Here is a 24122-nt window from a genome sequence, read left to right as displayed (position 1 = left end):
TTAGTCCAGTCATCTGGATCACTAGTGCAGTAACATAACCACTATGCTACCGTACCCGTACTGCATCCTTCTCTATTGTGCTTGTGTAGCCTATTGCATAACTTGAAGGGATTGAGTGTTAAACCCTGACAGTTCACAACAATTTGATTCCTTTACAAATGATTATGTTGTAAATAGTATTAATGGAACAATGTACTTTGCGAGCATATATATTTTGAGAATTAGTGGTTATCACAGATCGGGATTCTTTGTTCATTTTTCCACAGAGAAGACATGTTCATTAACTGTTTTTAATATGTATTCTGAGCAAAAACTACCTAAAAGGTGTTGGCTTTTGGGAGAGCTTCATGCAGAGAGGAGGATGCATAGTCAGACTAGAGGTATTTAAAATGTGGGATGGGCAGTTATTTTGCACAGATCCCAAACAATGGCCAATTTGTTATCAATATCTGGCCATTCAGGAAGTCTCCTAGCACCTTGATGTGGACAAATTTGATGTCTACTAGTCTTTGAAGAAAGGATTTTAATAAGTATTGGGACACTGACACCAGAGGGGGCAGTACTCAGTTTATGCTGCCTGGCTTGAACTCTGGTTCGATGGGCAACAGAGCTCCTTGCATATAATGTATAACCACTCCCAGCGGTTGAATTATAAATTATTGACGTGCACAGGTGGCAGGTTTCGCTCTGTCTAAATTAAATTTAGGAAGGCTTAAGAAGTGCCTTGAGGTCCAAGGGACTCAGGAGTACAGTTTGAACCCAGTTGCACTCTATGGTTTCAACCCCAAACAGTGAGAGATTACCTCCTCCAGAGTTTCTTGCATCACTTCGCTCCACTCTAGCTTGATCCAAATCCAGATTTGTTCTGCAACTGTAGCATTTCTGTGACATGAAAACTGAAACGCACCTTGATAGACATGTCAAGCTTCTGTATAAATATAAACCTTTCTTTACTTAAATTGTTATGTCAGGCAGACCTTTGGAGCTGGCTTTTGCAGGTAGCCTTAAACTAGAACCTTACAAACCAAAATGGAGTTGATTTTTTTTTTAAAAGCATGTGGTATAATGTGCAGTTTTTTAAGTTAGAATATAAATGTTCAGTTTTATTGTGAACCAGGACAATCTGTACAGGCAGAAGATTTTCTTAGCCAACATTTTCAAACCTATTTGCATATTGTCACCAAACATCTTGAATTTACATCTCCCCATAAAAGCTTTAAGCTCCGTATGTTATAGCCATACTTGTAATAGCAGCAGTACTGTTGCTGTGGGAACGAGCAATGGTAAACAGTGCTGCCTTCCTTGCACCCACTTGGGAGTAGAGGAGGGGAGAACTTTATTGGGTTGGCCTGAATTCATGCATTGGCTCTAGATGTTGCATTTATGCCAATACATCAATTTTGCAGTTGGGTGTTTGAAAGTGAAGTTGTGAATGACTTGGGAAAGAGTTTTTTTTCAAGGGACAGACGCAGAAGGAAGTGGGTTTGGTAAGGGGATGTGAGGGATACAAAAGTTGTTGGAGGTACCCTTGTCACTGATGGAGACAGTGGGAGTAGAGGGATGGCAAGGTCCAAGGGGGTGGCTGTGCATATGGGTAGGAGAGTTTATATGGAGGGAGAAGCTTGCGGAGGAGAGGAAGGTAGTGAATCCAGGGGGGGGAGAGAGGAAGTAGAGCTGAGATGGAGATTGAAATCACCAAGGATGAGGAGTCACTCAGTGCAGAGGCTGAGGGAGGAAAGAAGAGAGGCGATCTCTGGGAGAAACTGGGAGTGGGGCTGGGGGGCCAGTGGACAGCAGTGATCTTAATGAGAGGCTAGAACAAAATGAGGTGCTCAAAGGAAGAGAAAGTGCCAGAGGAGTGGGGGGGAAAGACCAATGTGACAAGGGCTGTGGCAGTTTGGGTAGTGCAGATGGTGGAAAGTTTTGCCAGACAGGAAAGCTCCACCCATGAGCCAAGTTTCATTCAAAACTTGGATGTCAGTGCAATCATCCACAGTATGGTCATGGATGGCAAGGGCATTGTTTTTGAGTGAAAGGACATTCTAGAGAGAAATGAGAGGGCCGGTGGTTGATCTGGTGGAGTGGGATGGGAAGGTTAGCCCCGAGCAGGTATGCTGGATGGGCAGGTCAGTGAGAGAGGAGGATGGGGCAGTTGGGGTTGCTGCTCATAAGGAGGTAGCAATTAATGCCTTAATGGCATTAGGGTGGGCAAAGTACTTAAGAGGGGAGAAATGAAGGTGACATGACTGGTCAACAGAAAGGCGAGGAGAAAGGAGAGTAGGGCCCAAGGAAGGCCAAGAAAAGAAAAGAGGTCGAAATAATATGCTTGTGTCCAGAGTGGAAGCCAAAATATGCACGCAAATGGACACCAAAGAAATTCGGGTTACATGGGCATGGCAGAGATTAGAATAGATATGTCCTGCATAAACAACGGACCATCCCCCAACTACAAAAGCAATTCTTCTGATTTTCGGCAGTTGATGACTTTATTGTCACCACTGGGTGCAGAAAGAATCTTTGTCTCATCTCTGGGGTAGCAGTTGGGTTTCTACAGTCAGCCTCAGTGAACCAGGGCTACGGGGAGAAGTCAACCAAAATTCCACTCCTCAATAGTATCCGTTGACAGGTGCTGGAAAGTACACGTAGGTGGACAGCTGGAGAGAACAGGATCATGCTCTTGATGCAGTGCCCTCCATGGTTGAATAGTGCTTCCTATGCTCACTCAACAAGAATGGCCACTTAGGTGAGGTACCAGAACTGCATCCCAGCATGAGTTGGTGCTTTCAGGAGAGGAAGAAAGGACAACAAAACTTTGGTGCTATGATAGGTGGTTTTCACTGATGATTGGGCCCTGCTGCTCTCTGGGAGGCTAAAACTATAATGGCTAACTGGACTGGCACTTGTATTGTTAATTACCTTTCTGTTTTGAGTCATGAAATTTGTTTTTTAATTACTTGAGGGAATACAGGGAAAAAATTCTTTGATGCATTCTCATTTTAAAAAGTGATTACTCTTGCTCTGCATGCCATTTAGCTATATGTGGTAGGTATCACTTTCTCAAACTTAGTGGGCATAGCACTTTAATTACCATTTATAATTATGTAGATTTCTCCTATCTGTTTGAAATGTTTAAAATGTTTCCAACACGTGAAATTATTCCAGGAGTATTGCATGTAAAATTCTTCCAGTAACAAATGGAAGTATCTGTGAAAAATTGTTACATTATCAACATCTGCTGCAACTTTCCAATCTATGAAATCTCATTCCAGAAATTAACTGGAAAATAGATGTGTATTTCTGTCTGACACTTAAAATGGTTGGCCATACTGACTTGTCCATTCCTGTCTCCAAAACCTTGAGTAGGAAAACCTGCATTTCCATTTGAATATTCAGCATTAATGCCAAGAACTGTGAAATGTTTAGCTCAGTAATATAGACCAGTAATTTAAATGTATATCCTTTGGTCCTACTGGTCATAGTTATCCTGAAGTAATATTCTGGCTTCACCAAGTCTCTGCCTTTTAGCACTTTATTTATATATAACTTAATTCAGTCCCCCCGTAACTTTCTCTCTACACTGTAGAGCTTTAGCTTCTTTAATCTTTCCTCATAGCATTCCCGATGACTCCTATTGCTCTTCTCTGCACCCTTTCCATTGATGCATGCTAACCAAAATTGTACAAGGTACTCCAAGTATGGTCTGACTGGTGTATTTTGAAACCTCCGTAGATTTGTACTCCATCATGCCTATTTACTCCCAAAGTTCCTCTGTAGACTTCTCTGGCTACTCTCCCAACATTCTAATTTCTTTTTTAATTGCCTTTGTACTTGCCTATTGAATGTATTTATAAAGGAAAAGAGTAGGTAAAGTGAGCGTTGGTCCTCGTGAGAGTGAGTCTGGGGAATTAATAATGGAGAATAAGGAAATGGCGGATGAATTGAACAGATATTTTGCGTCCATCTTCACCGTAGAGGATATAAATAACATGCCAGAAATAATTGTGAATCAAGAGGTGAAATAGAGGGAGGAACTTAAAACATTTACAATCACCAGGGAAAGGGTTCTGAAAAAAAATATTAGAACTAAAAGCTGACAAGTCCCCAGGTGCTGATGGACTTCATCCTAGGGTCTTAAAAGAAGTGGCTACAGAGATAGTAGATGCATTGGTATTAATTTTCCAAAATTCCCTAGATTCTGGAAGGGCCCCATCAGATTGGAAAATAGCAGATGTAACTCCTCCATTCAAGAAAGGGGGGAGACAGAAAGCAGGAAACTACAGGCCAATTAGCTTAACGTCTGTCATAGAAGAAAATGCTAGAATCTATTATTAAGGAGGTTATAGCAGGGCACTTAGAAAATCTCAATGCAATCAGGCGGAGTCAACACGGCTTTGTGAAAGGGAAATCGTGTTTGACTAATTTATTAGAGTTCTTTGAGGAAGTAACAAGCAACGTGGACAAAGGGGATCCAGTGGATGTGGTGTACTTGGATTTCCAGAAGGCTTTTGACAAGGTGCCACGTCAAAGGCTACTACACAAAATAAGAGCTCATGGGGTAGGGGGTAATATATTAACATGGATAAAGGATTGGTTAGCTAACAGGAAACAGAGAGTAGGCATAAACGGGTCATTTTCAGGTTGGCAAGATGTAACGAGTGGAGTGCCACAGGGATCAGTGCTTGGGCCTCAACTATTTACAATCTATATCAATGACTTGGATGAAGGGACCGAATGTATGGTTGCTGATGACACCAAGGTAGGTAGGAAAGTAAGTTGCGAAGAGAACATAAGGATTCCGTAAAGGTATATATAGGTTAAGTGAGTGGGCAAAAAATTGGCAGATGGAGTATAATGTGGGAAAATGTGAACTTGTCGACTTCGGCAGGAGGAATAGAAAAACAGTATGTTAAAATGGAGAGAGATTGCAGAACTCTGAGGTACAGAGGGATCTGGGTGTCCTAGTACATGAATCACAAAAAGTTAGTATGCAGGTACAGCAAGCGATTAGGAAGGCAAATGGAATGTTGTCATTTATTGCAAGGGGAATGGAATATAAAAGTAGAGATGTTTTGCTGCAGTTGTACAGGGCATTGGTGAGACCACATCTAGAATACTGTGTGCAGTTTTGGTCTCCTTATTTAAGAAAGGACATAATTGCTTTAGAGGCAGTTCAGAGAAAGTTTACTCTACTGATTCCTGGGATGAGGGGGTTATCTTATGATGAAAGGTTGGACAAGTTGGGCCTGTATACACTGGAGTTTAGAAGAATGAGAGGTGATCTTATTGAAACATATAAGATCCTGAGGGGACTTGAAGGGGTAGATGCTGAGAGGATGTTTCCCCTTGTGGGAGAGACTAGAACTAGGGGCCACAGTTTAAAAATAATGGGTCTCCCATTTAAGACAGAGATGAGGAGAAATTTTTTCTCAGAGGGTCGTGAGTCTGTGGAACTCCCTTCCCCAGAGAGCGGTGGAGGCAGTCATTGAATATTTTAAAGGCTGAGTTAGATAGTTTCCTGATTAACAAAGGAGTCAAAGGTTATAGTAGGTAGACGGGAAAGTAGGGTTGAGGTCACAATCAGATCAGCCATGATCTTATCAAATGGCAGAGCAGGCTCGAGGGGCCGAATGGTCTACTCCTGCTCTTAATTCATATGTTTGTATGTTCGTATTGCCGCTCCAGCTTCATTTTTAAGACTTCCTGTACGAATTCCATTCTCTTCACTTAAACATTCATTTCTCCCAATATTTGTCAGTGTTGCAATTGTCTATTCAATTTCATAACTGACCTATATCCTTCTGCAAATCATTAACTGCATTCTCTGTCCCGACTGCTGTATTTACTTTAGTGTTGCATGCTAATTTAACAAGCTTCCAATTGGCTTCTGCACATCCATGTCATTTATGTTAATGAGAAACAGCACATGTGACATGAAACAGCAGAGTCCTCTGTGGTACTGCACTCAACACCTCCCCCCCACCATAACTCTCATGGGTGTTCACTGTTTTTAATTCAGCTTTTTATACAGTCCCATGCTCTACCCTGGATTCCATTTTGTTTTACTTACAGTTTCATTAGACGTCTTTCATGTGGGACCTTGTCAAAATCTAAGTAAAATATATCCTACTTTCTGCTTTATTTGTGACATCCTTAAAGAAGTTGAGATTTTTCAAGCAAGATCTTTCCTTTCTAAATCTATGCTCTGGTTTCTTACTAAGTTAGGAAGAGATAGATACTCCTCGAGCTTATTCCATGGAAAAGTTCCTATTAAGTTATCTTCTATTGATAAGCTAATAGGCCTGTAGTTGCATGGGTCAGATTTGCCCCTCTCCAAGTATACATTTTTTAAATTTTTTTTTTATTCGTTCACTGGATGTGGGCGTCGCTGGCAAGGCCGGCATTTATTGCCCATCCCTAATTGCCCTTGAGAAGGTGGTGGTGAGCCGCCGCCTTGAACCGCTGCAGTCCGTGTGGTGACGGTTCTCCCACAGTGCTGTTAGGAAGGGAGTTCCAGGATTTTGACCCAGCGACAATGAAGGAACGGCGATATATTTCCAAGTCGGGATGGTGTGTGACTTGGAGGGGAACGTGCAGGTGGTGTTGTTCCCATGCGCCTGCTGCCCTTGTCCTTCTAGGTGGTAGAGGTCGCGGGTTTGGGAGGTGCTGTCGAAGAAGCCTTGGCGAGTTGCTGCAATGCATCCTGTGGATGGTGCACACTGCAGCCACAGTGCGCCGGTGGTGAAGGGAGTGAATGTTTCGGGTGGTGGATGGGGTGCCAATCAAGCGGGCTGCTTTATCTTGGATGGTGTCGAGCTTCTTGAGTGTTGTTGGAGCTGCACTCATCCAGGCAAGTGGAGAGTATTCCATCACACTCCTGACTTGTGCCTTGTAGATGGTGGAAAGGCTTTGGGGAGTCAGAAGGTGAGTCACTCGCCGCAGAATACCCAGCCGCTGACCTGCTCTCGTAGCCACAGTATTTATATGGCTGGTCCAGTTAAGTTTCTGGTCAATGGTGACCCCCAGGATGTTGATGGTGGGGGATTCGGCGATGGTAATGCCGTTGAATGTCAAGGGGAGGTGGTTAGACTCTCTCTTGTTGGAGATGGTCATTGCCTGGCACTTATCTGGCGCGAATGTTACTTGCCACTTATCAGCCCAAGCCTGGCTGTTGTCCAGGTCTTGCTGCATGCAGGCTCGGACTGCTTCATTATCTGAGGGGTTGCGAATGGAACTGAACACTGGTTGTTTCAAATCCTGCATTACATCTACAGAATCTCTTTAGTACCTAATGATTCTTTTATGATGTCTTCTTCATCTGTCATGGGCTATCCAATCAGTTCTTTTTTAAAAGCAAGTTGAATTTCACATAAGGAACATTTGAATCGTAACTGTGCTTCTCACCTTCCATTAAGACATATTTTGGGGCTTTTATTGATGTAAGCTGGTGACTACTAGAACTCAGGAATTAAAGGGTTAGTGTCACTCTGGTACCGAGAGTTCAGTACAGTGCTCCTAATGCAATCCTGATCTGTATAATTTAAATGTGACCACTTCAAGAGATAGTCGTTTCTTACTAGTTGCACTGTAACTGCTGATGCAGTGTCCATTCATTTAATCTGTTTTATATACCTATATTACTGACACTGTTGTTTCCATCTCGATCGGGGGGGGAAAAAACACACAATCTCATTTTCAATTAGAAAAGAGCCCGAGTCAGAAGGCTGTGCGTTCATGCCCTTCTCTCAGACTTGAGCACATAATCTAGGCTGACATTTTAGTGCAGTACTGAGTGAGTGCTACATTATTGGAGGTACCATTTGAGATATTAAACTGCCTGTTCAGTGGATATAAAGGAATCCGTGGCACTATTCTAAGAACAGAGTGTTCTTAGAATAGTGCCACACTAATATTATCCTCGCTAATATTTAGCCCTCAACCAGCACCACCAAAACAGAAAATAGCCCAACAGTACCTAGACAATGAAAGCTTCCAGCAGTGATTTGACAGATACAGATATAACTGGGTGGTCTGCTCAAAACTTTCCAGTAACTTCAATAGCTGTGCTGGCACTGTAGGGCAATTACACACCCTCCCCAAAAAGAGAAGGAACTGGCTTCGAACTCTTCCAAAAAAAATACCTGTCTTTCCAATTTCTCAATCAACTGTGAAAATAAAAACTGGTTTCCAGAATTTATACATGACACCAAGTGAATAATATTTTTGGGGACCTGCTGTATTGAAATTGCCGTTCCATGTTTAGCACAGTAAATCAGTAGTTGGCTGTGCTAATTTTACAGTTTGCCAATACATTTTTTTGTGTTCGATTACAGCTCTTGCAATGGGGTTGTGTGTGGCCATGATCGCTTTTGTGCGATTGCCAAGTCTTAAAGTTTCCTGCTTGCTGCTTTCTGGACTTCTCATTTATGATGTCTTCTGGGTAAGTTGCAATTAAAGGTCACTGATGTAACAGCATTGCTCTTTACAGCTTTATTATTGACTGCATAATTGTAAACATAGTCACTCAACTTTTTATCTTTGTGTGTTTGCATGGAGAAGACGCATTAAAATTAAGTTAATTTAAATTCATCATCAACATACAATGAAAATGTGCAGTGATCTGATAATGCATCTTACTAATTAATTAGAGATGCCATTGATACAGTATATAAGTGTTAAGCTTGGGATGCTTCAGTTAGCAATTTTTTTTAAAGGATTTGTTTTTCCCTGATTCACTCCCCTACTCTGTCTCTCCTGAAGATGGTGGCTCGAGTTGGGGCACGATTCCATGGGTAGCAGTGGTCCTCTGGTACATCAACCAAGTGACCATTCATTGTGCATGATCCTTCATGGTGAGTGCCGATAGGCCAATCCATCTCGAGAGCCGCTACAATCGAGCTTTGATCCTGTTCTCACCTGATGTCCATAATCAGACTTCCAGCAGGGTTAATAGCAACCTTAAACCTTGAGGACTCCCCCAGGGTTAACACAGCACAGATCAAACCAATGGCCTTTTTGGTTCAGTGTAGCTTAATACCATACCATGCGGTTAATTTAGCTGATGAGTCATTGGCAGAGCTTCTATTGGCCAACAACTTAATGATGGCTTTGAAAAAGCCCATTGTAAACTATTTTGGTGCAAGGTCTCAAGGTACAGTATGTCATCTTCAAAAGTATCCTGTACAGCTAAATCTATTCAGAGGATTAGTGATAGCTGTAACCATTTTGTCAGTCTATGTTTGTTCCTTTGTGTCTCCATATCTCAAGGGACTGACGCTTGCTGGGGTCTGGTTCCAAAGGTACCAGAAGCCCTCCGATACCAAACCTATGTGATCATTTTTCATGTGTGAGCCTCGACAGTAAGTGTCAGCAGGTTGTTCAACAATGGAGGGCACCACAGTCCAGCATTAAATCCTGTCCTCACCTGATATCTACATTGTGCATTGAGCGGGAATCCTGATTTGTCTCTCCGTCCCCCCGGCCCAGCGGGTCTGAAACCAATTCTACATCAGCACAGACTAGGCATCCAACTTGGGACCTTCTGGTCCCTGCGGATCTGTACAACACACAGTGCATCATCTTGTGTTTAAACTCACTAAGCCATCATCATGTGTTTGAACAAAATGTCCTTTGATATCATAACCTTCTTTCTCGATTTAAATCCTTCCCTGAATAATGACATTGTTATGCATATGTCGTAGTCTGCGTCAACTAAACACGACTGCAATAAATTCACCATCTGGGGTCTCCTGAGACTGCAGCGGGTTTGATGCCAAACGGCATCTTTTAGTAATGAAGTTCTGCTTCTCTGCATTATATATGCAGTACTTACATTGCCTAAAATACAAATTTATTTACACCTGTTGTGCCCCTTCAGTTTTAAAAAAAAAAGTTTGAAGAAGTCACTGCTGATAAAATAACCTTTTTTCTTGCAATTTTAACTGCATTTTGTTGCAATTCTTAAAATACATTGGACTAGATACCGATCTGGAAGATACCATTGTAGTCTATCTGGCCAGCCCCAGTGATCAAAAAATTATACACACTATTCCATATCTCGTACTCGTCAATCACTCACTGCCAAATATCTATCCTGTTCCTCCTTGAATTCACCAATATTGTCCTCCACTGCCTCTTGGGTAGTCTGCCCATATATTCAGCAGTTAAGTTTAAATCGTCCGTTTCCCTTCCGTCATCTGAGTCTGTGATGGTGTCAGTTGACAGATTGACTCAACTGGTTGACTAAGCAGCCTGTCAGTTTGCCTGTAGTTTTCCTTCCTTATTCAACATCAACTGAATGACATAATGGCTCATTAGCGCTCTCCTGTTGTGTCCTCCATTACAGAATGCCTCATTTAAATAGTTTAATAATGATTAGTCCTCCAGAACAGCAAGTTCAGACTTCACACAGTGTTTGTGATTAATGAACTGTTGAACTGTTTGAACATTTGACTAGGAGAGGGAGGCAGGGGGGTGTGGGGGAGTACTTTCTATTTGAAGCTGGAACTGAAGTCACATATTGTCGATCTGAAAAACTACGGTAACATGTACTTATTAACTGTTCAAACAATCAACTGGGTCAACACTGTTCTAACCAACAAAGAAGAAATGTTAATTTTTCAGATTATCATTTGGTGATAAACCAGTCAACTGAAAAAAAATTTACTTCTGAACACAAAGGCAATTTGTACTGTAATGTGGAAATTATTGGAGTTAATTGAATAAGCAATTTTTTTCTCCCTTCGTTCCCTCTGCCTTTCAGGTATTCTTCTCCGCTTACATCTTTAACAGCAATGTGATGGTGAAGGTGGCCACTCAACCTGCTGACAATCCTTTAGACGTGCTGTCAAGGAAACTTCACTTGGGACCTAATGTTGGACGGGATGTTCCTCGCTTATCTCTGCCTGGGAAGTTGGTGTTTCCGAGGTAAGAGCTGTGGCATAGCATATTGCAGAGCTAAGGGCAAATGGCTGCAGTCACATGATGGTGATCTGGATTATTACTTTTGAAGTGCTCAGCTGCACATTTTTAGGAAGTCTGGATTCTCATCCGGGCTGCCATTGATGGTGAGAAACAAGGTCATTTTGCCACTAGGGATAGACTTGAAGGGTTTATTTTCTGTAAGAGCATTGGAAGTCACACAAATGGGAGCGAGCTATGATGGGGTTGTTTGCCTGATCTTATGGCAGTATAGATTGGGCCTGAATGGAATAGAGTAGTGGCCGTCACTTCACAAGCAACATACACAGAAGATGCTCTTTTATGCTTTAGTACTACCATCCAGTTGTGATCAGGCAGTTCTTTGCTATAACTTAAATGAATAAATATTATCTGTTTGCTGGCAGCTGGGAGGCTTAGTTCAATATGAGCTTTGTCATCTTCGCTCTTGAAGACTCAGATCTAAACATGACTACAAGGATCTTTCGCTGTTGTATTGATCCGGCCACAAAGTGAGCATCTGGGCACATCTTGCAGGAGCTTTCTGGGCTCTCACTGTGCATTCGCAACGCAACATCTTTTCTCTTCGAGTACTGGAATGTAAATTGTTCAATTCAGTCTCATCAGCAACTGCATTTTCAGTTGTTAAGTCAGTGGCAGTCTCAAAGAGGCTGACCATCTCCTGTATGAGAATGAGACCCACCTTTCTTCACATGTATTTCTTCAGTTTGCCTCATCCTGAGCCCTTCTGGTGGTCATCCTTAATCAGATTTCTACTGATCAAATAACTATTTCTTTTGGGAGTGAGCAAGAGACTCATGGAGGTAAGGCTGCCTTGTCATCATTCAAGAAGACTTTGGTAGACTTTTTCATGAAAATAGGATAGCATGCCACAGAACGAACAGTTGTCCTTTTACCCAGTTGTTAAGCAGTGGAGACCCAATTGTTTTTTCCCCACACCTTCCAGTCTACACCAAAAGTGAGCTATAGCATTCAGGCTAAAATTAATAGATGGATTTATTTACTAGAATTATAATTGCACTGAAGCAAAAGGATACAGGAAATAACTAGATGTACAATATTGTTTTTATCCAATATTCCAAAAATAATCGTCTGAATCATAGTGTCCTGTTAAGAATCTTTTAACTGAGCCTTTGAATGTAATGTGGGTGCTGCAGATTCATGGAGCCCCTCCCACTGTCACAATGTGGAAGCTGACAAATGGGGAACTGAATATTTGAGAACAGGCATACGAGAATGCACGGCCTGTGCCATGTGGGAACTCCAGGATGCTGCCCATGTCCTGGACAACCACAGGTGCAGGAAGTGTCGTCAGCTGGAGGAGCTCGAGCTCTGGATTTCTGCTGGCATCTCTGCAGTGCATCCGTGAGGTTGAGAGCTACGTGGATAGCACGTTTCAGGAAGTGGTCACCCCACAGCTTAAGAAAGTGCAGGCAGAGAGGGACTGGGTGACCGCCAGACAGACAAGGAGGACCAGGCAGGTAGTGCAGGAGTCCCCTGAGGGCATCTCACTCTCCAACCTTTCAGTATTCAGTTCTGAATACTGGTGGGGGAGAGGGTTCCTCTGGGGAATGCAACCAGAGCCAAGTCCACATCACTATGGGTGGCTCAGCTGTACAGGGGGATGGAGGAGAAAGGTCAGGAGAGCAATAGTGATAGGGGATTCCATGGTTGGGGAGCAGATAGGCGTTTCTGTGGCCGCAAACGTGATTCCAGGATGGTATGTTGCCTCCCTGGTGCCAGGGTCATGGATGTCATTGAGCAGCTGCAGAACATTCTGGAGGGAGGGTAAACAGCCAGTGGTCGTGGTGCATATTGGTACCAACGACATAGGTAGAAAGAGGGATGAGGTCCTGCAGGCAGAGTTTAAGGAGTTAGGAAAGAGATTAACAAGCAGGACCTCAAAGGTAGTAATCTCCGGAATACTCCCAGTGCCAGACGTTAGTGATTATAGAAATAGGAGGATAGAGCAGATGAATGCGTGGCTGGAGAGATGGTGCAGGAGGGAGGGCTTTAGATTCCTGGGGCATTGGGACCGGTTCTGGAGGAGATGGGACCTGTACAAGCTTGGACGGGTTGCACCTCAACAGGACTGGGACCAATATCCTTGCGGGGATGTTTGCTAGCACTGTTGGGGGGGGGGTTTAAACTAAGTTGGCAGGGGGATGAGAACCTGAGAGGAGATTCAGAAGGGAGAGTAACAAAGCTGGAAGTGGAAGGCAGAAAAGTAGTAAGTGAAATTGGAAGGCAGCGGAAACAAAGGCCAACAGCAAATAAGGTCAAAATAGGAAAAAATGTTAAAAAGGCAAAATTAAAGGCACTTTATCTGAATGCACGCGGCATTCGCAACAAGGTAGATGAATTGACAGCACAAATAGAAGTAAATGGGTATGATCTAATAGCCATTACAGAGACGTGGCTGCAGGGTGACCAAGGCTGGGAACTGAATATTCAAGGATATTTGACATTTAGGAAGGACAGGCAAAAAGGAAAAGGAGGTGGGATTGCGCTGTTCATAAAGGATGAAATCAGTACAATAGTGAGAAAGGATCTTGGCTCAGATGATCAAGATGTAGAATCAGTTTGGATGGAGCTAAGAAACAGCAAAGGGCAGAAAACATTGGTGGGAGTTGTTTATGGGCCACCAAACAGTAGTGGTAATGTAGGGTATGGTATAAAGCAGGAAATCAGAAGTGCACATAACAAGGGTAATGCAGTCATCATGGGAGACTTTAATCTACATATAAATGGGGCAAATCAAATTAGCACTAATACTGTGGAGGACGAATTCCTGGAATGTATACGAGATGGTTTTCTAGATCAGTATGTTGAGGAACCGACTATGGAACAGGCTATTTTAGATCTGGTATTGTGCAATGAGACAGGGTTAATTAATAATCTTGTTGTAAAGGAGCCCTTAGGGAAGAGTGACCATAATATGATAGAATTCTTCATTAAGTTTGAAAGTGATGTAGTTCAATCCGAAACTAGGGTCTTAAATCTAAACAAAGGAAACTACGAAGGTATGAGGTGCAAGTTCGTTATGGTTGATTGGGGAACTACATTTGAAGGTGTGATGGTGGACAGGCAATGGCTAGCATTTAAAGAATTAATACATAATTTGCAACAAGTATATATTCCTTTAAGGCACAAAAACCCAACAGGAAAAGTGGTCCAACAGTGGCTAACAAGAGAAATTAAAAGATAGTATTAAATCAAAGAGGCATATAAAGTTGCCAGAAAAAGCGGTAAGCCCGAGGATTGGGAGCATTTTAGAATTCAGCAAAAGAGGACCAAGAAATTGATAAAGAAAGGGAAAATAGAATATCAGAGTAAACTAGCGAGAAACATAAAAATGGACTGTAAAAGCTTCTGTAGGTATGTAAAAAGGAAAAGACTGGCGAAGGCAAATGTGGGTCCCTTGCAGACAGACGGGAGAATTTATAATGGGGAATGAGGAATTGGCAGAGAAATTAAACAAATACTTTGTGTCTGTTTTCATGGAAGAAGACACAAAAACCTCCCAGAAATATTAGAGAACCAAGGATCTGGCGAGGAACTGAAGGAAATTAGTATTAGTCAAAAAAATAGTACTAGAGAAATTAATGGGACTGAAAGTCGATAAATCCCAAGGACCTGATGATCTACATCCCAGGGTTTTGAAAGAGGTGGCTATAGAGATAGTGGATGCATTGGTTGTCATCTTCCAAAATTCTATAGATTCTGGAACGGTTCCTGCAGATTGGAGGGTAGCAAATATAACCCCACTATTTAAGAAAGGAAGGAGAGAGAAAACAGGGAACTTACAGACCTGTTAGCCTGACATCAGTAGTAGGGAAAATGCTAGAATCTATTATAAAGGATGTGATAACAGGACACTTAGAAAATAATAATAAGATTTGGCAGAGTCATCATGGATTTATGAAAGGGAAATTATGTTTGACAAACCTATTGGAGTTCTTTGAGGATGTAACTAGTAGAATAGATAAGGGGGAGCCAGTGGATGTGGTGTATTTGGATTTTCAGAAAGCTTTCGATAAGGTCCCACACAGGAGGTTGGTGAACAAAGTTAGAGCACATGGAATTGGGGGTAATATACATTCAAAACAGAGATCAATAGATTTCTAGATATTAAAGGCATCAAAGGATATGGGGATAGTGCAGGAAAATGGCGTTGAGGTAGAAGATCAGCCATGATCTTGTTGAATGGCGGAGCAGGCTCGAGGGGCCGGATGGCCTATTCCTGCTGCTATTTCTTATGTTCTTGTGTTCAATGGCGGCTTTCTTGGAATTGGAAGCAGAAGGAAAAACAGACCACTTCTCAACAGTCTGGTGATCAGAATTTTAATTATTTCCACCACTCAAGAGGGCAAGATGTGAACAGCAGCCCCTTAGCTAATTGTTTACCTGGCCAAAGCCTATTGGAATTTTAACTAGCATGAGTCTTATGGTCGCAGCAATCACAGATAACAAGTCCTACCTTCTCTCGCAGTTGCAAACATTATAATTTCGAAAAAGCGGGGGTATTAGCTGAACAAACCTGATCTGATTAGTTTCTGTCAGACAGTTCCACCAACAAAGTCTTCTGCCTCCCCTTGAAACTAATAGCTATCATCAGATAGTATTCACATATTGTCTGTCTTCCCCCACACAGCTTAAGGAACTCTTTTAAGAATTAATCTAGCTGAAGTAATTTTTTTCCCCAAATTCACAATACTTTGGTCTATCCAAAATTTTCTATGAAAGATGTAATACAGCAATTTTGCATGGCGGAGTGCTGCTTCCATCACAGGAATTTGCCTCAAAAATCTCTAGTGCCTGCCAATCTACATCATCTGGATGCCTGGGGCATATAGGCATCTACTAATATCAAACCTAACTGAACAATTACGTATGTTTAAAGTATCACTTGTTAACTTGGACCCAACATTTTTTGCTGCCTTGTGTACGTGCACAAATCTGGTTTAACCCATTCAGAAATACAGGACAATATTGTTTGAACATTTGACAGGTTTTCAGTATCTTGTTGCTAAAATGAATTGAATTAAATTTAAATCAATTTTTAAACCTCTGTGGTTATATCCAACATTAGTTGGTTACATGTATAATTCTTGGAACCAAATTTTAAAAAATTATACTTGGTCTTAAGCTTCATAATCACCAAACTAGGTTAAAATATAGCAGAATGAGCTTATGAATGAAGAATTGCACGTCATTGAACAACCTTTGCCCTTTTGTTTTGTACAGTTCCACAGGCACCCACTTTTCTATGCTAGGAATCGGAGACATCGTCATGCCAGGGCTTCTGTTGTGCTTTGTGCTTCGATATGACAACTATAAGAAACAGACTAACAGCGAGGCTATCCCGCCCAACGTACCTGGCCGTATGCAAAAGGTGTCATACTTCCACTGCACCTTGATTGGTTACTTTGTAGGTAAGTGGAAATAATTCAATGAAAATAATACATTTTTTTAAAAAAGCATTGTTTCTCAGTAGCAAAAGAGCAGTTTATCAAGGGAGTAATGTGAGGGTTTTGTGATGCTCACACTCACGCTGTTAATTTATATATTAAACTGTTAATATCTAACTAGATATTGTAAAGTTTTTTTTAAACCAGACAACTAACATTGACTTTGCTCTGCTTCTCTCTGACACTTAAGGCTCGGGTCACTATAGACTTTCTCTCCTACTGCTCTGGATCACCTACTTAGAGGAGTCTTTTATTTAGGTTTAATGTCTAGTTGGCATAGATGCCTCTGAGTCACTGGGTCATGGGTTCAAGCCTCACTCCAAGACTTTAGCAGATATCTAGGCTGATACTTTAATGCATTGCTGAAGAAGTGCTGCGTTGTCAAGAGTGAGAAATATTAAACCTGTCTGACTGTTGAGGTGGATCTGAAAGATCTCATGGCACTCTTCAAAGAGGAGGGAGTTCTCCTGATCAATATTCATCCCTCAACCAACACCACTGAAACAGATTAACTGATCATTTATCCCATTGTTGTCTGTAGAATTTTGCAGCATGCAAATTGGCTGTTGCATTTGTCTATGTAACAATGACGACACTTCAAAAGTCATTCATTGTGCCTTGCTTTGCAACGTCCTGAAAATGTGCAAGGTGCTATCTAAGTGCAATTTCTCTTCCTTCCTTCCTCATTAATAAGGTACTCTAATATACAATGTATCTTTTTAAAAATCTTACATGGTAATCTTGCCTATTTTAGAACACGTCCTTTTTCTGACATTTTAATTTAGGTCTTCTGACGGCCACTGTAGCATCAAGAATTCACCGGGCTGCCCAGCCTGCACTTCTGTACCTTGTTCCATTTACACTGCTACCACTGCTTACCATGGCTTATTTAAAGGTGAGTAGAGTATCAAAACCAATTAAACCTTCGGCCTGTTGAAAATGCCCATATTTTCAGGCTTTTTCATTGGAGCTGCATGTTATTTCCTGCCTGTTACTTCTCCCCTCTGCCACCCCAGTTTTTTTCAGTCGATCCCGATTCAACTTAATCTGGCATTGCTATGCTTGTTTGTCAGTTCCTGTCTGCTACTCATTTACATGTGATTTTTATGCACCTGAGCGTTTTATTTTTGCAGCTAGATGTAAATTCTCATGGCTTGATCTAACCGCTGTGTAATCCAACTTTTATCAAAATAACATCAGTCATTGGGGAAAAGGTGACATTTTTTTTCACAAAATGTTTAGTCTTAACTGTTTGAGCAGGACTGCATCATAATAGAGTAAAGCCCCCTTATTACCAATTCATGCTGATTTTTGGATCACAGTGATTGCAACCCTTTATAGCTACCAACACTGGTTTTATATGTAATGTTGTCTCTCTATCCCTACTCTTCATTTTATGGAACTAACTAATTAGGTAATTGGGTGAAGAAAGGAATAGCCTGTGACAAATTAGGAACTTCTGTCTTTGAATTTGTATAATTTCAAATAGCTAGGGTTTAAGATAGGGCACAAGAAAGACTCTGCAGGGACCAGGCTGGATTGTTAATCAGTAAACGAGTTAAGATAAAGCCGACATTATTTTAGGTACAGATTGGATTATATACAGTAGAGGGCTTCATTGCGTTCTCGAGTCCCAGACCACATGTGTTTACCTGCTCATTGACAGTCCATGTAGTCAGCATCATGTATTTTGCTTTGATTACAAATGATTTTACTGCACTTTCTTCAAAGTGATTAAACAATATATGATGTGGAGATGCCGGTGATGGACTGGGGTGGACAAATGTAAGGAATCTTACAACGCCAGGTTATAGTCCAACAGTTGGACTATAACCCGGTGTTGTAAGATTCCTTACATTAAACAATGTAAGACAGGAAGATTCCTCAATGGTCTTTAGTTCTGGCAAGGACATCTAGTCTCTGGCAGTACTTAAGTAACCTACGCACAGTATTTCATCACAAGAAGTCTGGATTGACCAGCTGATTTGTCCCAAGGATCGGTTACATTCGAAGAGGCTGTAAAGAAACTGCTTTGTGAGAAGGATTATATTAACCCCTTGTGGACCATTTCCAGTTCTCTCATTAAGGAGCACACTATGTATCTTTTGCTTCTATATACCATTGTACTTGTAAATAAATTCAGTAGTCTTTTAGCTTGTACAAAGTAGTCGAGCAGTGTGATATTCTCCCCTTTGAGGTACCAGTAGAATGTATTCTCCAGTAAGTCATTTAACATGATCAAGATTAATTGTTAGGCATATACTGTGTTAACACAAACACGACAGAGAATAAAGATGCAGGTTTGGGTTCATAAACAATGCGGTATACTTATAGAAACTGTTGGCGAGTTATTTACATGCAAAGAAGCGTTGGGGAGGAAACCTAAACTGGAACTCCACTGGAATTGGTTATCATAATTTTTCACCTAGATTTGGGGAGGAGGAAAGTAAGACTTGAATTCTGGGAAAGAAGACTTTGGCTGTGTATTCAGAATAGGCTGATGCCATTTATGCCGTACAGCTGCGTCATATAACTTTCCATAGATGTCTGTTGCTGTAGATCATTTGTTTAGAGCAGTGTCTTATTTAGGTTCACATTAACGTGGTGCTCTGATGTGTAATGTATTTTCATTTATAAATTTTAGAGTACTTTTCAGTATATGGAAGGGGAAGTTGCGGGTGATTAGAGGCATTGTATGCACTTTCATTTTATTGCCCTCGGAGTTGTGTGGGAGTAGCTGCAATCCACTGCACCAGGAAAAGAAGACAATGCAGGCAGCTTGCCCTTCTGACATGTCAGAGGAAAAACTATCCTAGTTTGCTTCGAAATGTTTGGCATGTTTCATAAACTATGTTCTGCTGTGCAGTGAGGGCGAGTGCTTACTTTTAATGATACATTTTCCGCCAGAGGGATTAAGCTCCTTTTCCTTCCTGAACACAATGGATAAGCTGACATTTCATGTGGATTGCTTGTGCTTTGTAGTTATGCTCTCTGACACATTTTTGGCTCATTAAAAATCTGCATCCTGTTGTCCTTTTTGAAGAAGTAGATTACAGTTTCAAAACAAATCTTGCTATTGATTAATATAGCTCCTTCATTAATAGATAAATACTATAAGCGCACTGTTACATTACAGGTAGTGGTCTTGGACTAGTACCTGCAGAGTCCAATGTGCAGTTGGCAGACTAGGAATATGCCAGCCCTGTATTGTACTCTACCCAACAACAAAGGAGCTCTGGACATACGTGCTTGCTAATGCAGTGGCTTCCACAGTTGGGCATTGTGGATAGAAGTTGGATCTATTTTAATGCAATAGTGAAAAGTTTAAACGTTGCAATCAGTAACAATTTGCTGGCACCAGTAGCTTCGCTGATGGCTGGGGATGTCTGTGCATTCAAACCAGCAGTAGCAAAACTGCTTTGTTGGCCGGATTGGAGTTGATCTGGACTGCTTCTGCACTCCTCCAATTCTGGCCTCTTGCGCATCCCTGATTTTCATCGCACCACCATTGGCGGCCATGCCTTCAGCTACCTAAGCTCTGGAATTCCCTCCTTAAACCTCTCCATCTCTCTCTCCTCTTTTAAGGACAATCCTTAAAACCTACCTTTTGACCAAGCTTTTGATCACCTGTACTAATATTTCCTTATGTGGCTTAGTGTCAAATTTTGTTTGATTACGCTCCTGTGAAAGGCTGTGGGCGTTTTACTATGTTAAAGGCTCTATAGAAATGCAATTTGTTGCTCAGTCAGCTAGCAGTTTAAAAAAACAGCAAGTCACTTTACAGTTAATTCCTCCTTTTGTTTACCTCGGATTGATTGCAGGGGCCTGGTGATGCAAGTTTAATTCCATCAGTTATTAATGGAAGTAATTACCACCTTGTCTATCCTGCTTCTGTCCTACAAAGCATTTTCATCACTTTGAAGTTGGAATGTCTCCTGTCTTGCCTTAATTGTTAAACTACTGATACGAGCTCATTTATTGTAATTCAATTCCTAACATTAAATTACCTAGCTCGGCATCAAAGTGTTCCTTGCAGTGGGACAAGCATAGGAAACCTGCTTCAAGTACAAAGAAATCCAACAGGCCCTGAGAGCCAGCAACCAACAGCGAACATATTCACAGAAGTTCTTGTTAGAATTTATATTTGTGGTGAATTTTTATATCTATTCAGTAAGGGACATCAGTGCATGGAATTAAAATGACTTTTCTATCTTGAGTCCCAGTGAGATCAAGTCATCTCCGGTCAATTCAGCATTGGCAGATGCAGAACGAAGTTTGTTCCATTCTGTGGAAAATCTACTCCGTAGACTTGAATACATAATCTACAGAGCTAATGGAGTGCTGCAGTGTTGGAGATGCTGTCTTTTCGGATGAGATGTTAAACCGAGGCCCTGTCCTCTGTCTCAGGTGGACGTAAAAACCCCATGGCACTATTCGAAGAGTTCTCTTGGTGTCCTGGCCAACAATAATCCTGCAACCAAGACCACTGAAATCAGATTATCTGGTCATTTATCCCATTGCTGTTTGCTGTGCACAAATTGACTACACTTCAAATATACTTCATTGGCTGCGAAGCGCTTTGGGATGCTTCTGAGGACATGAAAGGTGCTATATCATTGCAAGTTCTTTCTTTAAGAAGGTCCTTATAGGCAAAGAGAGGTGGAGGAAATCTAGAGGTGAGATTGAGAGGGCTGAATGCCATGTATCAGTGATGGACAAGGGTGGGGGGAGGGGTGAATGCACAGAAGACCAGAATCTGAGGACTAATGGGCGCAAGGCTGGAGCAGGTTAGAGGTGGGCTGGGGCAAGGCCATGGAGGAATTTTATGACGAGAACCAGAATTTTTAATTCAATGTGTTTGGGGGAGAGGGAGCTAGTGTAGGTCAGTGAGGATGGGGGTGATGGGTGAGCAGTACTTCGTGCCGGACAGGATACAAGTAGCAGAAGTTTGGGTGAATTGCCATTTTTGGAGGGTGAAGGATGAGAGGACACTGAATAAAATAAGTCTAGAGGTGACAAAAATGTGTATAATGGTTTTGGTGGGGGTGGGCTAGGGATGCTGGAGGTGAATGTAAATAGTCTTGTTGATGTATCGGTTTCAAGCCTGGGTCATTTGGGATGTGTAGGTTTTGTCTGGCCTGGTTCAGCCTGGTAGAGTGCTCTGGAAGAGGGAAGGAGATAGAATCAATGGCATGGAAACAGAGTTTATGGTGGGATTGAAAACAATAACTTTGGTATTCCCAATGTTTAGTTAATGCAAGATAGATAATCTTGACAGCACAAAGGTGATCATGGGGCTGAGAGAAATGGTGGAGAGGAAGAGCTGGGTGTCATCAGCATAGGTTTGAAAGGCAGATCCAATATCAGGTTCTTGGATCCTGTTTTGGGAAAGTGGACTCTATGCAGTACTCTTTCATCTTTACATTCTGTGTCATGTGCTGTTGCTGTCGGCATGCTGTGCTTTGCTGTTAGTGCAGAGCCCAGAGAGCAAATGTGTGAGACAAGTTCCTTGCATTTACTTTACTGGCCTTAACCTGATGGCAGAATCATAGACTCACATTTTCGGGGCTCTAAGATGCTGTAAGTTACTGCAGTGAGATTATTCACATTATGCAGTGCACAGGGAGTTCCGTTTGGCTGCATTGTTGTAGCAGAAAAGCAGCTTACAACATCTGCAAGTGTGCGTTTGTTTTTCTGTTCTTGTGCCGTGAAATGCACCCCACAATACAAATAGTGCAGATTCTCAGCCTGTTTCACAGGTCCGTTCTTGAAGTACTTCTGTGATATAAAGGCAATACAAGATGCAGTAATGTCCAACTATTAAAGTGCCTGCTAAGCAATTTTTAGTTCCCCTCAAGAGGAAAGGCAGAAACAAAGCTCCCCTATGGGAGGAGGGGTGGTGAGGGGGGGGGTAGGTGGGGGGAAGAGGAGGAAGAGAATGTTGTTTTGCTTTGTTCGGGTAGTTTCTGACCGCCTGTGCCATGTTCTGTGCTTTTTTCCTCAGGGTGATCTACGGCGTATGTGGTCAGAACCGTTCCACTCCAAGGCAAGCAGTTCCAGATTCCTGGAAGTATGATGGGACGAAGTGCAGCCGAGAGCGGGAGTAATATATGCTGGGCACCAGAAGATTGTGTCATGTGGTTTCATTCTTCTCATCAAACATGATTGGTGCTTAAAGTGTTAACAAAAAAGGTTGTGGAGGAAATGTTTTTTTTTCCTTTTATGGAATGCAGACCCTGTACAATTAATCCAACCCATCTGCAGTCTTTGGATTAGCAACAGACTCTCACGCCCTACCATGTATATTACAAAATTTTAAAAAAACAAAGAAACCCACCTTTTTAAAATGACAAGATGTCAAACCTAATCTTGTACATAGAGCTGCCATATAGAAGACGCAACTTTGAAAAAGCCTGTTTAAAGGGACCAGCACCAAGTCAGCAACTATTTAGATTGTCTTGAACTTTAGCCTAAAGAAGAAGACAAGGCAGCGACATATCTTTGAATTCAGTAATTATTGCTGTTCTGTGAGGTGACTTCTTATATTTTTTTCCCACAGACGTGAGTTGGGTGTGCAGTAAAATCTGTGCTGTAATTAACTTTACACCTGATGTTTTGTTGCAATGATCCAGAAAGGTAAAGACGCCAAGATGAATCATGTTGTGTACTTAAGTGGCCTGTTGTAAATTTTAGCATGTATAGCATTAAATATTGCTTCGGTATAAGACCCACTGTCCCCTTTTCCAAGATGCTCCTTTACCATAATATGTGAGTTTAGAAATGTAATTGTAGTTTGCACTTGTACCTGTGTTAATGACCCCAGTTGATCTTGCACAATTATGATTGGTGTAGCAAAAAAAATTAACTTTTTTATGGTTTTCCCCTTTTATTATAATTTTTTTTTGGTTTGGTTAATTTAGCTAATGCATGTATCATAGCAGTACTCGTTATTTGAACCCTCTTGATTGTAGTGGTGTATCCTTGTAAATATTTCTTTTTTTGTATACATTTGTTTAAATGTGCGTTGTTAGCTCTATCTACCTGTTGATAAGCGTAATCTGGTCCAAGTTTACAAGCAGTATCTGTTTTGTACCTTGGGTTTGTATTAGGTTCACAGAACTTTTTCTGATAGGCATTGACTTCTGCAGCTGTCGTAGCAGCACTTTAATATACAATGGCACAGGTCAACCCCCACCACCCAACAATGTGCGTGCCTGTAGAATTTACCATCATCATTGGGTGAACAAGACGGCAACTGTAGTCTTCAGACCCAGAGATTGCATAACACAGTGCAGGGCCTGGAACCAAAATGAGTTCATTCAAACAGTGCTTCAAGTTCTTCCTCCATGCCCACCTGTACCGCCCCCTCCCCCCCCCACCCTCTGCCCGTTCTCCTAAACATACACACACAGTGTGAGGTTGTCATTTTTAAAGAAGGAAGTGTTTTCTTTTCCTGAAATCCACTGAGTGTAATGTTTTCGTGTCGTAGACTAGACAGGTTGCTGAAGCCAATTTATAGATTATGGCTTTGCTGAAAGCAGTCAGGTGGACTGAATGCATACTGTACAATCCTCTGTACACCAGTAGTGTATTTCTGGCCCTGGAAATGAACAATACCTTTCATCTCTATATAACATGAGCAGTCAAGACTCCTTTGTAAATAAAACCAAAAGTTTAAGTGCATCTGTGTGGTTT

The 24122-nt window shown here is 41.7% G+C and overlaps 1 protein-coding gene across 1 annotated transcript in view; it reads left to right on the top strand.

The window, feature by feature from the left end:
- Positions 1 to 24110, top strand: part of sppl3 (signal peptide peptidase 3) — a 167748-nt gene extending 143638 nt beyond the window's left edge. The window contains exons 7-11 of the mRNA XM_068005665.1: positions 8331 to 8437; positions 10760 to 10923; positions 16204 to 16391; positions 17213 to 17322; positions 22432 to 24110. Coding sequence (XP_067861766.1) covers positions 8331 to 8437; positions 10760 to 10923; positions 16204 to 16391; positions 17213 to 17322; positions 22432 to 22503 — 641 coding nt within the window. The 3' untranslated portion in view covers positions 22504 to 24110. The remainder of the gene's footprint in view (positions 1 to 8330; positions 8438 to 10759; positions 10924 to 16203; positions 16392 to 17212; positions 17323 to 22431) is intronic.
- The last annotated feature ends 12 nt before the right edge of the window (positions 24111 to 24122 follow it).

This window comes from Heptranchias perlo, chromosome 25, assembly GCF_035084215.1.
Source record: "Heptranchias perlo isolate sHepPer1 chromosome 25, sHepPer1.hap1, whole genome shotgun sequence".
Taxonomy (NCBI): Eukaryota; Metazoa; Chordata; class Chondrichthyes; order Hexanchiformes; family Hexanchidae; genus Heptranchias; species Heptranchias perlo.
This window is presented reverse-complemented; position numbering and strand designations above follow the sequence as displayed.